This window comes from Gadus chalcogrammus, chromosome 14 (genome assembly GCF_026213295.1).
Source record: "Gadus chalcogrammus isolate NIFS_2021 chromosome 14, NIFS_Gcha_1.0, whole genome shotgun sequence".
NCBI classification, from domain to species: Eukaryota; Metazoa; Chordata; class Actinopteri; order Gadiformes; family Gadidae; genus Gadus; species Gadus chalcogrammus.
This window is the reverse complement of record NC_079425.1, coordinates 2913783-2929977: the sequence shown is the minus strand read 5'-3', so window position 1 is coordinate 2929977 and position 16195 is coordinate 2913783. Positions and strand designations below refer to the sequence as shown.

At 49.6% G+C, this 16195-nt stretch overlaps 1 protein-coding gene across 1 annotated transcript in view; it reads left to right on the top strand.

Moving 5' to 3' along the window:
• LOC130403591 (protein kinase C-binding protein NELL1-like) overlaps positions 1–16195 on the top strand; it is a 151447-nt gene that overhangs the window by 113775 nt on the left and 21477 nt on the right. Inside the window, exons 14-15 of the mRNA XM_056608008.1 lie at positions 1267–1389; positions 15082–15177. Of these exons, the coding sequence (XP_056463983.1) occupies positions 1267–1389; positions 15082–15177 (219 nt within the window). The remainder of the gene's footprint in view (positions 1–1266; positions 1390–15081; positions 15178–16195) is intronic.

The following is a 16195-nucleotide window of genomic DNA, read 5'->3' as shown; positions in this document are numbered from 1 at the left end:
ACGTCCCCCCGTCCCCCCCCACTCTCTCCATAAACTGTTAGGACGTAGCCCGCACGCCGCTCTCGCTAACCTCCGTTTTATAGGTCAGCGTGCAGCGAGGAAGCGTCTCACTCAGAGAGCGAGAGTGAGCGAGGGAGAGTGCGGGGGAGACGAAGGCTGGATCATGTCTAACAGTGGCTTCAGGGCGCAGCGAGATGCCGCTCGTTAATTAACGGGAAATGCATAAGTTATGACTTCCGTGGCGTTCTGCATACCGATGAGCCCGTCGCCGCATGGGGGAACAAAGTGTTCGTAAACACGGCGAACGGTCCAGGGCTTCACTGGTGCAGACCCGCGCGGCAGAGAGGGGGGTAAAGCCAAGAGAAGCCCCTTCACGGTTGCTGGAGGAGTGGGAGGGCAGTCGTGGGTTAACATCCGTTTGCGTTACATATTGTTGTGAGAACAGTTCTCTGCTGTTAATTCCCCCCTAGAAAGCAGAGCCATGGTCCTCTAATAACCTAACTGCAGCACAATTAATGTCAGTGCAGTGCTTGAGCTTACGTCAATAAACAAAGTACTACTAATCCCACATGCATCAGCCACAGCAGCACACAGAGTTAATGTTGTTCTAGTTCGGATTGGTTTTAACGCGGTAGGACTCAGACTTCCCGTTAACAGTGGAGTGCAGGGGTGGCCTTAAGTCAATTGGACGCACGGCCTCGTTAGGTTTCTACTCCAGGAGAGCGGGGCTTAAGTGGAACACGCTGACGGCGTGTCACATTAAACACTCTTATATACTACAGTGGTCGTTAATTGCTCCGGGAAACCGCGCGACGCGTGCATTATCGTACCCAACCTCACACAAAAGAGCCTTTTTACCTTTTACTCTCAGCCCGGAATCGACATGAAGACCTTAATCATGTATCTCGCTGAGGGTCTTAAATCTGAGCTAGCGCTGGAGAATCTTTGAGGCCGACCTTAGTCAAGGCCGTCGGCAGCTGCTTATCTGAAAGCAGAGACTTTCTAAACCGCCGTTTTTCTCGCGGCCTGCTAATAATTTAGAAGGGGCCAGTTAGCACTTGACGGTTTCAAGTCTGAATTTTCACAGATGGGGTTTCAGAAGGAGCTCATAGGTGCTCTCTTCAACTCTCTCTCCTTTCTTCATCTTGGCTCCCTCCTCGCTCCTTATCCAAGTCACCCTGATGGCCTCAGGCAAACATGACAGCCGTACCTGACCCACCCCTCTCTCTCTCTCTCTCTCTCTCTCTCTCTCTCTCTCGTCCTCAGAGCGTGACGAGTGCGCCGCCGGCCAGAGCTCCTGCGACGACAACGCCATTTGCACCAACACCATCCGAGGCCACCTGTGCACCTGCAAGCCCGGCTACGTGGGCAACGGCACCACCTGCAGAGGTAAGGCGTCCCGTCCGTCCGTCCGTCCGTCCAGCCGTCCGCCCTCTCATCCTGCTCCACGGTACCCCGGTACCCCCCCCCCCCCCTCGACCTCACCCATCACCTAACCAGGGCACCAGCTGCTCTCTGAGATGATTGGAATTGATCGAGGGTCTGTCGGTGCGGGCTCCGGACTGGCCTCCGCCCTCCTCCCTGCCTCTGACAGCCCCCCCCCCCCCCCCGCTGCCCCGATGGCCCTGTCCCCGCCCCGCTCACGTCCCGGACCCCCGCCTTACCTCCGTCATCATGTCACAACTGGCCTTGGCACCCTGCTAACTGCCATGAGGGTTAAGGCAAGGATTCATCCATCCATCACATTGTGTGTGTTAGTGTGTGTGTGTGTGTGTGTGTGTGTGTGTGTGTGTGTGTGTGTGTGTGTGTGTGTGTGTGTGTGTGTGTGTGTGTGTGTGTGTGGCTGTGTGTGGCTGTGTGTCTGTGCGTGTGTGCATGTACACGTGTGTGTGTGTGTGTGTGTGTGTGTGTGTGTGTGTGTGCGGGTGCATGTACACGTGTTCGTGCGAGCACATGTTGTACGTACGTGCGTGCATGTCAATCCATTAATCATCTCGAAGGTATCGGTTTGAGACCTCTTGTCAGGAGCTTCTCACTCTGTCTTTGTCCAATTACCGCAGCGAACGCAATTAGTGTTCTTAGAATGGCCAAATACGAAATCCAAGGAGAAAAGTACTTTGAACCAATGTAGCACAGCACACTTGGTTTAGCCGTCAGCCTCTGAGCGCAGCACCATTGGTACTTCCAGTCACCACTGGATTCCAGTTCTCAAATCCATGATGCAGACAGTGTTCAGTTGTGTGCCTGTACAAAGAAGAAAACGCCTAGGCTAGGTGGGTAGGCTTGTAACATCAACCCCGCTCCATGCAGAGTGAACACTGAGGGAAAGTATATGGTATACACGGCCATTTAAAGGACCGTCACAAGAGGTGGCAGGCCGTGATTCACAGATGTCATGTCTCAATTGCCATGTCGTGCATGCTGTTCCTAAAGGGTCCGGTCTGGCTGGGGTCCTGTGGCACATAGCTTCACTACTTTCACACAGTTCTAAATAGCATTTCCCTCAATTTACAGTCACCTCAGTAAACCAGTGTTTCCCAAGCTCAGGGTCAGGACCTTACTTACGAGCGCTTGCAGGGTCCTAGATTGAAACCTGCAGCCAGCAAGTCGATAGGTTCGACCATTTGGCAGCTGAAGAAATGCAGGCTTACATATTGAAACAAAAGCATGCCCGGTCGATTTTCCCGAGAGACGAAACTCGAATAGTAAGCATTGTACCCGGGCCCCTTGACGTGCCCGTGAAACCACGGGGGACCACTGCCTTCCCCCGGCTGGCCCTCCTTTGAAATAGTTCTTACTTAGTGGGGCAAGGAAAACAAGTGAATCAGAGTCGGAATCAGAAGTACCCGGTTGAAATCGGGTCATGTCACAGCTGCTCCCATTCTAGAATATAAATACATCTTTAAGCATGGCAAATGCTAAGAAAATTATTTAAAAGATAATAATAGGAAATATGTTGAATTCAGTGCATTATGCCACAATATGTTACAAATAGCATTAGTCCTTCCATATGTAACATCTCAACGAATAGGACCATCACAGAAGTTGACCGAGAACCAGGAGAGCGCTGGGGCAGGCAAGGCCCTTGTCTCGGTAATAGCCCGGGCATTAGGATGGGCGGCAGGTGGTCTTTAGGGTCCAGGGTGGAATCGATGTCATTTGCAAAGTGCCTTCCTCACTACTCCAGCTTCTGGATCCTCTACCGCTCGTCGTTGCACCAGAGGATGAAAAAAAAAAAAGGAGCACAACTTTTTAACTGCCGACTCAACGTTATTTATTAGCCTGGAATGAACACGTAGAGGGTGAGAATAGGGAGGGCTGCAACTTAACTCATTAAGGTTCTGCTAATCAGCAAACCAACGGTGTAGTCCGCGGAGCACACAGTTCAGAGACACTCCCCCTCCCCGCAGAATAATCCGGATCGTTGTCATCCGCTGCGTATTTATCATCGAAACGCGTGGGAAAAATCGTACACCGGACTCATATTTTATTAACGCCATTAAACCGTTCGCCGCATTTTTACCTCTCAGATTCTGGCCAATTAGTATGGCGGCGAGGAGCGAGTTGAAGGTATCAGACGCTCTTTTCCCCCACCCCACCCTAGAGAGCTCATTACGGCGTGATGGCAGCGGCGTCGGAGAATCGACCAGCGCTGCCTCAGTCTCGGCCCCCTCGTATATCCCCCCCCCCCCCCCCTTGGGACCAGGGGACTTAGTCTGAGAACCAGTGTAGCTCCTAATGTTAATAAGGCAGAGAGAAAACACTTTGCTGCCTTTGAGGAATCGCTTCCAGTCGGCCCGCAGATATGTGATCGGCACCGTGTGTAAAAAGGCCGAACAGATTGGGAGACCCCGTTCCCCAAGCAGCCCCTCCACCTGAAAGAAGACGCATGTTTCCTCTCCACCTCAAACCTGCCGTGTGATTGCGTTGATGTGATTTTCTTTGGAGGGCTGCTGCAAGTGGTGTCTCGACGCCTCGATGCGTTCTGAGAGGTGCAAACCGATGCATTATGGCGACCGTAATTGTAGTTTGAGAGGGTTTACTGCGTTGCTCACTCCAGTATCACCATGGATACAACGTAGTAGATAATCATTATTTATCTGAAACGTCCACAACCTCGCTCAGGCCTTCGTTTTCCAAAAAGAGGAACATCCCCTTGCACCGTTATTTCCATGCTGTGTGATACCCCATACCCATACTCCATACCCCATACCCCTACTGAAATGGTACTCTGTCCACCGGTGGTCTGTTGAACAACCATCTCCCAGGATGGTTGTTCTGGTCGTGGCAGTGTCATGGTAATGGCAAAATATGAAATACAATGAGAAAGGTACTATGAACAAATGACGCAAAGCACACAGTAGAGCCATTTAAAGGGGTGATATTATGTCGCCGGGGGTGAGTGTGATCGGCCATTACAAGCCGAGTGAAAATCAGCCCTTCCCAGTGCCTTAGTGACAATCACTAGTGGGCGTGTCCACTTTTAATATGTGTGCTGGATAGATCAGTCCACCAGTCTACCCAGTAGACTGTGGCAAATTATGCGTAGCTATACATCGTATGTCTAGGTGGACACGCCCACTGGAGATGTCACAAGGGTACAGGGAAAGGCAGATGTTCAAAGGGCTTGTAATGGCTGATCACACTCACACCTGGTGGCATGATCACCAGGTGTCTCACCTCTCGGTGAGTCCTTCTGCGGTGGCTCTACAGACCCTCGCCTCTCGAGTCTCCGATCGGCGGTATGCAACGAGGACTCGGTCCATCCGTCAGTCCACCCCCGCTGGCCCACTCCCCCTCCTGCCCGATTACGCCGTGCCTCGGAACGCCATTACGGGAGAGTAATTATGGGTAATATAGTCGCAGGAGCCGCGGTGGCGTGGGCCCTTCCGCGGCTCTGAGCACACGCCGGGCCGGCCCTCCTGCTGATAGTGTGAACAAAGACGACGCCGGAGAGCAGTTAGCGTAGCGCCGGGGCCCCAAGCTGCTCCACCCACAGGCGGTCCCCGTATCAGAGCTTTTGTTATCTGGGATAAAGGTGATTGAATCTATGTTTACTGTGGGCTTTATTTTTATCCGGCTCCCTTCCACCTGCTCCTCATCCATATCCTCATAACAAGGCGAGCGCTCGGCTAGCTAGCTACCCCGGATGTGTGTCCTGTATTTACACACCTCCATACACCCTCCCCCTCGACGACCCTAGACACTAAACTAGCCCATGGCTGACCTGCCCCGGTATGCGCCCTGACAGAGAGAATGGCCCGGGCACATTAAGAGTGTCCCCCTCTTCTCAGGAGCCTGTTTTATAGCTGTTGATCCTCAGGGATGACCGAATGTAAGGAGTAACCACCGGATTAGGCTCACAATCTGACTCTAGCTTCTCCTCCCTTCCTCCCATCACTCTCAGATCTCTCTTTCGTCCCTCTCTCTCTCTCTCACCCCTCTGTCCCTCTCTCGCCCCTCTGTCCCATTCTCTTGTCCCACTCTCCCCGCTGCCCCTCTCTCTTGTGTCTCTCTCTCTCTCTGTCTCTGTCCCTCTCTCGTCCTTCTCTCTCTCTCTCGTCCCTCTCTCTCGTCCCTCTCTCTCGTCCCTCTCTCTGTCTCTTTCTCTCATCTCTCTCTCTCTCTCATCCCTCCCGCTCTGTCTCTCTCTCTGTCCCTCTCTCTGTCTCTTTCTCTCGTCCCTCTCTCTCTCTCGTCTCTTTCTCTCTCTCATCCCTCCCTCTCTCGTGCCTCTCTGTCTTTCTCTCGTCCCTCTCTCTCTCTCTCGTCTCTCTCTCTCTCATCCCTCTCTCTCTCTCCCTCACTCTCTCTCGTCTCTCTCTCTCTCTCATCCCTCCCTCTCTGTCTCTCTCTCTCATCCCTCTCTCTCTCGTCCTTGTATCAGCCCTTCTGTATCACAGCCTGCCACCACCTTACCACCAGGAGTTATATTCATGTCCTACTTCTCTGTTCTCCCAGAGTCCAGCGTTACTTCATGTGTTCTGAAGCCCACAGCCTCGCCGCAGAAGTTCAATCACAACAGAACCAAAGATTACGGATCAGCGCGGCTCCCATTGCGGGCCTAATGATTATCCCGCTATTGCTAAGCCTTTGTGTGGCCCAGAATGAGCAGGATAATCTTGTTAATGGGTTATTTCATTCCTTACGACTGGTTTGTGTAGACAAAGAGCCTCTTTTTCCCTTTCAAATCGAGAGGATTTGAGTAGCGAAGCTAAACAGCCTCATAGCAGCACAAAGGCCTCGCTCTCAGCCAATCACGCTCCGGTACTGCAGCCAGCGAGTGGTGCACTGTAAAGCGATATGGCTGTAATGATGTAGAGAGCATTGAGGGGGGGAGAGAGGGAGGACTGAAGCCAGCAGGAGGGGATTCTACGGTCATATGCGCAGCCACGTGGTCTCAAGTATTCAAGGTTTCAGCTCTCTGTTTACATAATTATTGCTTCCTAGACGCTCCTTTTTTTTGTATAGCAACAACACATTTAGCAGTTATGCTAATGTGTAGTTTTCTGCTTGGAGGCATAGTGTTTTACAACATTTAATTGGCTGAACACTACAGTACATGGAAGGCATAATTAATTGCAAATGCTGGATTTCGGGGGGGAGGTTGTTTCAGAGCTTTGTAGAAATTATCATTTGAGGACTTTTTTTTTGTCTTTGCCTAGTGTTATTTGTAGCTGCTGTGTCGTGGCACAGGGAGAATTAAATGATTTTGATATAGATGTATCAAAACGGAATCTTCCAAGCAATTAACGTGATTATCTGCTGACATAAAACGTCCCTTCTGTCCCTGCGTCTGTAGTATGAAATTAAACTCAAACATTCACTTTTTTATTTTTGCTGTAATATTCTATAAACATACTGCCACATTATGTGCAAGTGTGCACGACCTTGCTTTAAAGTACCATAGCGTTGTCTTAACTGACGCTGCTGTTAATTAGCCATTACGGTTAGACACCCAGAGCGAAGCCCATTGACTCCTTCATGTCATGTTGGTGTGACCCATGCCAGCAGAGACTCATAATTAGCAGTCACTCCCTGCTACACTAAAGACAGATTGCAAAGCGTTTAGTTAAAGTTGCATCAGTGCTTTTACGTTCGCTTCTCTACATGCCATAGGGGGAGGCGTCAATTGTCATCTCTCGAGCCATGTGTGACATTTGACTGATTCCCAGCTTTTTACATCCCTGGGGTTTGATGGTGTAGTGAAGCGATGCAGACACCAATTCAGGTCAAAGTTCTGCAGGGTCCTCAAGCCAAAGTATTATCATGTGTTTAATAAATACACTAAGGGATTGGCTATTGTATGATGTGTGCTTCTTATACAGCGCATGCAACGTGTGTTAGGGTTCAGATGCCTCAGGCTAAACTATTAGCCTGTTATTACAGCCACAGAACATGTGCATTTGCATTTACATTAGGGGCATTCAGCAGATGCTTTTAGCAAAAAAAATAATTAGATAGGTACATTGTCCAGGAGAAGGAGAAAAGTATATGGCTGTCGGTACAGTACGGCTATGAAGAGTCTAGGTGAACTCTGAAGAAGTGCAACCATGAGCTCATGCACTCATGAACAGTCAGAACACACACACACCACCTACTACCAAAAAGCGTTCCCATTCTTTTCACTCGGTTATTCTGCCAGGTATCCAGCCTTGACACTGAATTAGGGGGAAACGTAGAAATTTGTCCTCGATTTCAGAGTAATTCAATAGCATGCTATACATTTTATTGAAAGGATGAAATTGATTTGCTATGTAATCGTGTAAAACTAGCAAGACAGGCACACAGTGATTTAATCTATTTACTCCTCAAAGAAGAGGAGACGTAAGTGCATTCAAATCTCAAAAGAGGAGCTTTGATGAGTGCAATTTCAATGTATATTGGAGTGTAACGATTTCATTAGATTTTGCCGGATGAAAGCAAATTTCGAGAGCAAACTATGCAGTTGGGGTTTATGAACAGAAACACAATTTCATTACCCGGTGCACTATAACTAACTGAAACAGGGGGAGTATAAATTGCATCCTTGGCTAACGCTGGTTGGGTGCGGAGAAGTGAGAGTGTTGGGGTGTGACTGACTGTGACAGCCTGAAGGATTGACCGAAGGACTTGGCATTTTCTCTGAAACACTGGAGCTCAGATCTATGGACTCCTTCTGATTTATGTCAGGTTCCAGGGCTCTTCCCTCCACAAGTGGAAGGCTAAAAAGCACTCGGTACACTCTAAAAAACACTCGGAACAAGAGAAGCATCGCACCTCCTGCACAGCCAGCTGCCCCTGAACTACGAGAGAAGGTTGCGAGTTTCTACACTTATCAGCTCTACCAAAACACAATTTCCGTTCCGTCACTTCGTATGAGCTGTGTACAGTCACCAGTTAACAGATTCCAGAGCGAGAAAAATAAGAACATGAAATGAACAACACCGACAAGCAGAAAAAAAATATGAATTTGTTTCTAAAGAATTCGACAAAGCAATACCCAAAACTTAACAGAACAAGATATTCTCCATAGGAAGTCCCTTCCTCTCCCTCGCCTCTCACCACTAAACCCCTGTTGATGAAATGGATATCTCTACCTCCGAAGCATGCGCAGAGTTCCGCCCCCCTCCCCCCAATAATGCACATAATGAACAACCCATTCCCGGTGTTCCGGTGTGGGATGAGAACCCCTGGGAAGAGGGACATATTTGCCCGTGTGTGGGCGCCGTCTCTGTAGTGATGTAAACGCCTTGCATTGCTGTAGAATTCATTCGGGAGGTTGGGACAATCCCTCCCCGTTACTCGGGAGAGGCAGCTACTACACTAACTCAAGACTTCAAGGTAACATCTGCGTCATTGATGCCATCATCCATCGGCTTGGCCCATCTCACAGGGTCTCCTGTTTCACTTCCCTTTGTCAATCCATCACCCCCACCGTCTCGTCCCTCCCAGGACTCTGCGGCTTTTACAAGGCAGGATAAGGCCCAGTATTGTTCCTTTCACGGTGTCGGACAGGTTAGATGCATAGCCTGTGCTTACCTAGTTGGCTTGAGCTCACCTAGTTTGTGCTCTGCCCTGCCCAAGCCTCACCTGTGCCAAGTCCGCAGCTCCCTGGCCACAACTGCAACCTAGCCAAACCTCCCTGGCCACACCCCTTGCCTAGTAAGAGGTTTTGCCATCTTGAGGACTTTATAGTAAGAGGTGTGGCCAGGGTGTAGGTGTGTTCAGGGAGGTGTGTGGCCAGGGTGCAGGTGGGTTCAGGGAGGGTGTGGCCAGGTTGCAGGTGTGGCCAGGGCGAGGCAGTGTAGCCCCTGGTAGCGCCCCGTCTATATACTCGTGTGTTTACCCTGTTCGGAGCTCACTTCATCTCTCGGACCATTGTATGCTTGTTTGTGTTGAGTGGCCTCGCTGCACAGAGAGTGCTTGTCCTTTATAATGTTTTCTACCTATTTCTAAGTTAATCTTTTTAATTACGCCGTCAATTCAGTTCAAAGAATTTCCAACCCACTTTCTCCATCTCTTTCTCTCGGTCACAAACCTGGCTGCGACGGGTACATTGGCAAGTAGCCCGTGTTTGTGGATAATTGCGGCGGCATTTTGGTTTTCTAGTGTTGTTCAAGTGCTATATCAAATGACAAATTACTGTGATTCCAAGGCAATATTACACAAGAGGGTGTGCTTATCTGTCATTATTGGCGAGACAATGATGCTGTTAGGAACGAGGCGCGTGTACAGAGGTCTGCGACCAAGCATTACTGTAAGTGCGATTATACCGCAGTTACCAAATAAATTATTATGTGGCCATTCGATTTCAGAATAACTCACTTTCGCTGGTCGTATTTTAGGTTCTGTGGAAACACATAGGTCTCGGCTTAAACCTGGAAAACCAGTCACAACCGTAGACTCCTATGCAACACAACCCATTGTTTGCTACAGCAAGCATACCAGGAAACCTAGAAACTGAGTTCTTTCCTTGTCCCTGCTGAGTAGAGTCAGCTAACTTTAGAGTGATGTCCCTGACTGAATGAATACCACACATATAAACCCGAAAATGTGTCGCAATATCAATCTTGTTATAGCTATAGTTATTCACTGTGAAGCTAAATTTTTTCGGTGAACAGATTTTGCTGCTATGTCTGTGAATTTCCAGTGCATTAGCCAGTGATATTGTGGAATAGTTTGGATCAATGGCGGCATTATATTCCCAGTTGCTACGTCTGAGATACCTGTGGTGTAATAGAGATTGGATCGCGAATGCTACTCAGTGCCATGGACAGAAGGGCGATGAAATGTTGCAGAATGAGGCTGTTGGCACATTCTGGATGAATACAGTTCAGAGATGATCACCTTGCTCATTCTCATCGCCTGAATTGTGCAAGTTTCAGTTTTTCTAATTGCTCAAATTGTTCCACTCAATTGACTCTTGGAAATCCATGAGCTAACATTTGGTTAGAGTTATAGAGTTATGGTATGGACATATGTTCATACCGATACGTATTAATGCCCTGAGCAAACGTAGTTGTTTGGATGGCTGTTTAATCCTGAATGTCAGTCTGTTTATCTCCCCACAGTGTGTTACTGTATGGTTATGACACGCTGATGGGGAGGTTAATACGGGCCATCTCATTTGATCACATGATCTGTCAGATGTTATAACCAACCCCATCCCCTGATGCCTGCCGGCCACATCCAACATGCCTGCCCGGCTGCGTCTTATCCAGCGAACACGGCACACCTCTCCGCGGCAGACCGAGATTTATCAGCCAAACTAAAAGTGTGCTGGCGACAACACCGATATCATCTCAGCGCCATGCCTCCTCTGTCGGTCCCCTCAGCCTCCAAGGGAAGGTGGGAAGGGAGCGAGCAGCCAATAACCGAGGCATTAAGGAGGCTCCTCACGCGGAACCGGCAAGGACATCGCCGCGCTCTGCATCCCTCCCCTCTGATAGGCTCACGGCCTGCGACTGTTGGCCGATTGAATACTGATAAAAAAATCCCTCCAACTCCGGCATGAACAATGAGCTGATGTCTGCCACATGCTGAATCCCTCCAGGAAAGTGGGATGATGGGGGGGATGTGTCGACCGGGAAACGTCGATGAGTTAGCGTGCTATATCCGGGGCGGTCGAGGCTAACCCCGACGTGAATCACTGCAGTGTGCTGAGAATATCTACACTGCTTCGTATTGTCTGTGTTTTTCCTGCGCCTGACACAGGGTTCAGGCATTGGCCGGGCTTTTTGCCAGCGTAATACATTATTAATACGCGTAATACAGCGCTCAGGGACGGCCTCATCATATGTCCTGACAGCAGGGCTTATCGGAATCACATGAACCACCTCGACCCGGTATCTGCAGACTCTTAACTGACGCATCGCACAGCCCCTGCTGTTTCTTGGAGAGCTATCTCAGACTGTTGCTAATGAAATCCCGGCCCATCTGTTGACACCTCTGACATTGATACCCACACCGCCATTACTCTTCACTTAGAGCCAGCGTAACGCTCAACCCGCTGGAATAACAGTCCTCCAGAAATGTTTGAGCGTAATGCTGCTGGATTGTGACTGGTACTAACTAGCTGTTTTGTAAACGTTTTTTTATTTTTTTAAGAACCTTGAACACAACTAGTTCCTAAATCAACATCCATTTTATAGCAGACTTCTAGTTTTGTGTCTTTTTATTTCTTAACTTCACCATTGTCTTTTTATTCATTTTGCCTTTAATTCCATACGTTAAATATGCGTTTATATTTTTATAATTACTTTAAACGCTTCCATTCAGTCAACAACATGGCGACTGTGAGGATGAAATGATTTATGGGAGGTAATTTCATCCGTGGGTTTTTGTGTTCTGCTCCTCACTACACTTCCTGTCCCCGTCTCTGTCTCTCCCTGATGGTTAACGTGGAGATCCTTTATCTCTGTCTTCAGATGCAACCCCCCCCCCCACAAACACACAACAACGAAAAGGGGGGGGGGGATGGAGGAGGGACACTTGGGCAGATATAAAAGAGGCCATTTTGAGAGGAGGAGAAAAGGGGAAGAAAGGGAATAAAAGGGAGATTGATGAGACCAGAGGAGGGAGAGGGAGGGAGGGAGGGAGAGAGAGAGAGAGAGAGCGAGAGACTCAGGTCTGTTCCGAGGACCGATAGCCCTCCGTCGGTGCTCTGTCAGAGCCCCCGATGGCCTATAATGCGGCGCCTCTCTCTCTCTATAATACATGATGCGTTCGCCTCGCCCTAATGTCGCCATCTGTTACGAGCCGCCCAAACACGCCGCCGCCGCCGCGTCCCGGCACCCGGCGCCGCCTTTGTAGCCCTAATGAGATTTGCACTCGGGGTACGAGATGAGATCGTTATCAACAGCCTAACCATTTCTTAATGCAGCGCATTAGCGAGATGTGCTACTTTGTGGGACGCTGATCATTTGTATTCCACCATAGAATTGTAACCCCCCCTCCCCCCTCTCCCCCCCCCCCCCCTCCCCCCCTCCTCCCCCCTTTTCATACTTCTGTGAATTTCGCTGGAATATCGGCTCGCCTCTTCTTCTCAGTAATCCAGGTTTTAATTTGGCGATGGGTAATTTGATGGCCAACGAGCGGGAACGGGACGGTTAACCACGGCTCGGGACGGGGGTGGGGCGCGTCGCCCCCCCCCCCCCCCCCCCCCCCCCCCCCGCCCCCCCCCCCCGCTGGGAAAGCAATCTAGGAGTAATAATGGGAAGTAAAATAGCAAATCTGAGGCTGTAAACTGAGGCACCCGAAGCAACGAGTCAGCAACAGGCACGGGCCGGGCGGGGGAAACGGTTTAGCTGGAGGTCACGGGGACCACCACAGCCAGGGGTGTGTGTGTGTGTGTGTGTGTGTGTGTGTGTGTGTGTGTGTGTGTGTGTGTGTGTGTGTGTGTGTGTGTGTGTGTGTGTGTGTGTGTGTGTGTGTGTGTGTGTGTGTGTGTGTGTGTGTGTGTGTGTGCGCTACGAAGGACATGCATTGGGAGGGGGATAGGGATGGAGCGAGGAAGCTGAGATGAGGAAAATGAGTGACAGACAATGAGAGTTATTCCTCTCCATTGTCACACACACACACACACACGCGCGCACACGATCTCAGGCGAACACACACGTACACACACACGGACCCACGCACACACATGCAGGAGACGTCCCTTGTCTATCCAAGTCATTAGTGGGACGGCAGGCGGAGCCAATGGTGGTGAAATGATAATTACAGCTGGAGATGGATTGAGTCAATATAAGTGTAATTAATTTTTTAGTGTGAAGTTTATTAGTACAGAGGCAATCAGCCTCCTAATGAGGGCCAGATATAACTTCTTAAAGAGAGGAGCGAGTCAAGTTAATGGTTTTAATGGCGTTTGGCATGAGACGCGTGGTGTTATTTATCACACCCGTGTATTGGTTTGTGTGTTTAGCTGCTTTGCGTGGAGGGGAAAAAACGCATATATACGCACACAGAAAATGACTATTCAGACAAAGAAATGTTTCATTAGTTTGCAAAGTGAGGCCCCTAATTAATTGCTCTCATGGTTTTTGCCAGCTCTATTCTGATGTTATTAATTAGGGCCATGTATCTGTTTGTACATTAAGTAGCTTACACTCATTTAAATCCCCCCCACACACACATGTGCATGCGTACACAGAGCGAGATATGTATGGCACTACAATTAGATTCCTCTACCTATTAGGACTCATCGTTCAAATGGTGTCATTAATTAAGCAGAGGAATGCGGAAAGTAATTTCTCTTTAATGAACTTGCTCAATTAAGCCTCCCGCTTTTTTTTTTATCCTCCTCGCTTTCAGACCCAACTCCCATTTAATCTTCTCTCTCTCTCTCTCTCTCTCTCTCTCTCTCTCTCTCTCTCTCTCATATATATGTTTTATTGAGTGTCATAGTGATACAAGAAAAAGAGCAGGTAATCATTCCGGTGTGAATCTCTCTCTCTCTCTCTATCTCTCATTTGTTCCTCTTTATCCATGACCATCCGTCTCCCACGCCCCGGTCACCGTGTGAACTCATTTTCACCGTCTCTCGCTCAATCTCTGTTCATTAAGAACAGAGGTTTTACAACGCCTGTCTTCTCATTGGTTGACACACCGGCCACTGGCCTTGCTGGGCTTATTCCAATGTTTTTATTCGAAACCGCTATTAAGTCCAGATAAAATCCTTGGCTGCGCTTATGGCACTCTTTTCTAACCAGTGGCCACTCAAAGAGCCTTACAATAGCCCTACATTACCTTACGTTCAACCGTTCATTCACACACCGACGGCGGTGTCAATCTTGCAGAGTGACAGCCAGCTCGTCAGGAGCAGTCTGGGGTCTTGCTCAGGGACAACTCAACACTCAGCTAGGAGGAGCCGGGGAACGAACCAGCAACCTTCCGGTTACCAGCCAACCCGCTCCACCTCCTGAGCCACATGCCGCCCGACAGCGGTTGGGTTGGGGTGGGGGGGTCGTTGTGAGCTGTGTTTTTCACTCCACTCGACTGAGGTGAAACTCACTATGGAGAGGGAGATATTGCCCATTAGATGTGAGCGGGTTTGTGTCGAAGAAGAATTAGCATTCAAGGACTTTCGAGCCGGATGGATTTCCAGAAGAAAATGGCAAACAGTTCCCAGACATCAATTGGATGAGAAGTGTTTATGATTGTTTTGCTTCCCTGCTCCAATGAGGTGCCACTGGGGTAATTGTGCTGTTATTCTGTTATTCTGCACACCTTTTGAATCCCATTGCATCAGGGGCCCAGTCCCCATTGAGACCAAAGAACACACATTCATAAAAGATTGCCGAGATACCACTTGTGATCATTAATTTGAAATGTTAAAACAGATCCTCTTTGGCAGAATAAATCCCAGGCTGTTTGGATGTGAATGAAACAAGCTTTTCTTTTGACGGGCTTAATCAATAAAACTAAATGTCTGTTTTTCTCTGTCTCTCTCTCTCGCTCTCGCTCTCTTTCTCTTTCTCTTTCCCTTTCTTGCTTTGTCTCTGCCTCTGTCTCTCTCTCTCTGCCCCTCTCTCTCTGTCTCTCTCTCTCTCTCTCTCTCTCTCTCTCTGTCTGTCTGTCTGTCTCTCTCTGTCTCTCTAGCCTTCTGTGAGGACGGATGCCGTAACGGAGGGACCTGTGTGTCTCCAAACAGCTGTGTGTGTCCCTCAGGGTTCACAGGACGCCACTGCGAGACAGGTACACGCACACACACGCACACATACACGCACAAACACCCCAACCAGTTAAACCCCCAAGCCTTAGCCCCTTATGTTTTATTGAGTGTCAAAGTGACACAAGAAAAAGAGCAGGTAATCATTCCGGTATGAAGCTCTCTCGCTCTCGCTCTCTCTCTCTCGCACTCTCTCTCTCGCACTCTCTCTCTCTCGCACTCTCTCTCGCACTCTCTCTCTCGCACTCTCTCTCTCTCGCACTCTCGCACTCTGACTCGCCCTCGCTCGCTCTTTCTCTCTCCCTCCCTCTCAAGCTCCCTCTGTGTTTAATTTGGGCTCCACAGAGACAGAGCCGTGGCCTTAGAAGAGGAAGAAAAAACCCTTCTCCCCCCCCCACAAACACCGACCTCACTCACTCACTCCCATGCCTCCCCACAGACCGGCCTCCTCTCTCACACACTCTCACACACTCCAACTCCATCTGTGTCAGGCCCATGTGCTGCTGTGGTTGTCCTGTCCTCCTCACTCCTCCGCCGCTGTGTTCTTCAGCGCTGTGTGTTGTGGTGGAGTCGTAATGCTGCTTTATTTATTGGTGGGTGGGTGGGTTGTCTTCCTGTGTGGTTTGTGTTCTGTGGGCTGGCGAGGGAGAGAGAGGGAGGGTAAGAGGGAGAGAGGGAGAGGGGGAGATGGGGAGATGGAGAGAGAGAGTCTGCCTGGTCCGACTCGTGCCCAGGTGTTCACCGCACGTTGCCATGGTTTCACAAGAGGTGCCGGAACGATGTGGCCGGCGCGCCCTCATCACTCCAACATGAGAGTGCACACACTGGGTGGAATGGTGTTATCGACTGACACAACCACACACAACCACAGACAAACTCTCTCACCCAGACCCACACATGCACACAGACACACGCATGCACGCACGCACACATCTACACACGCACACAGACATGCACACACTCTCACACACACTCGCACACAAACTCGCACACAGACCCACACATGCACGCATGCACACACACACACTCACACACAGACCCACA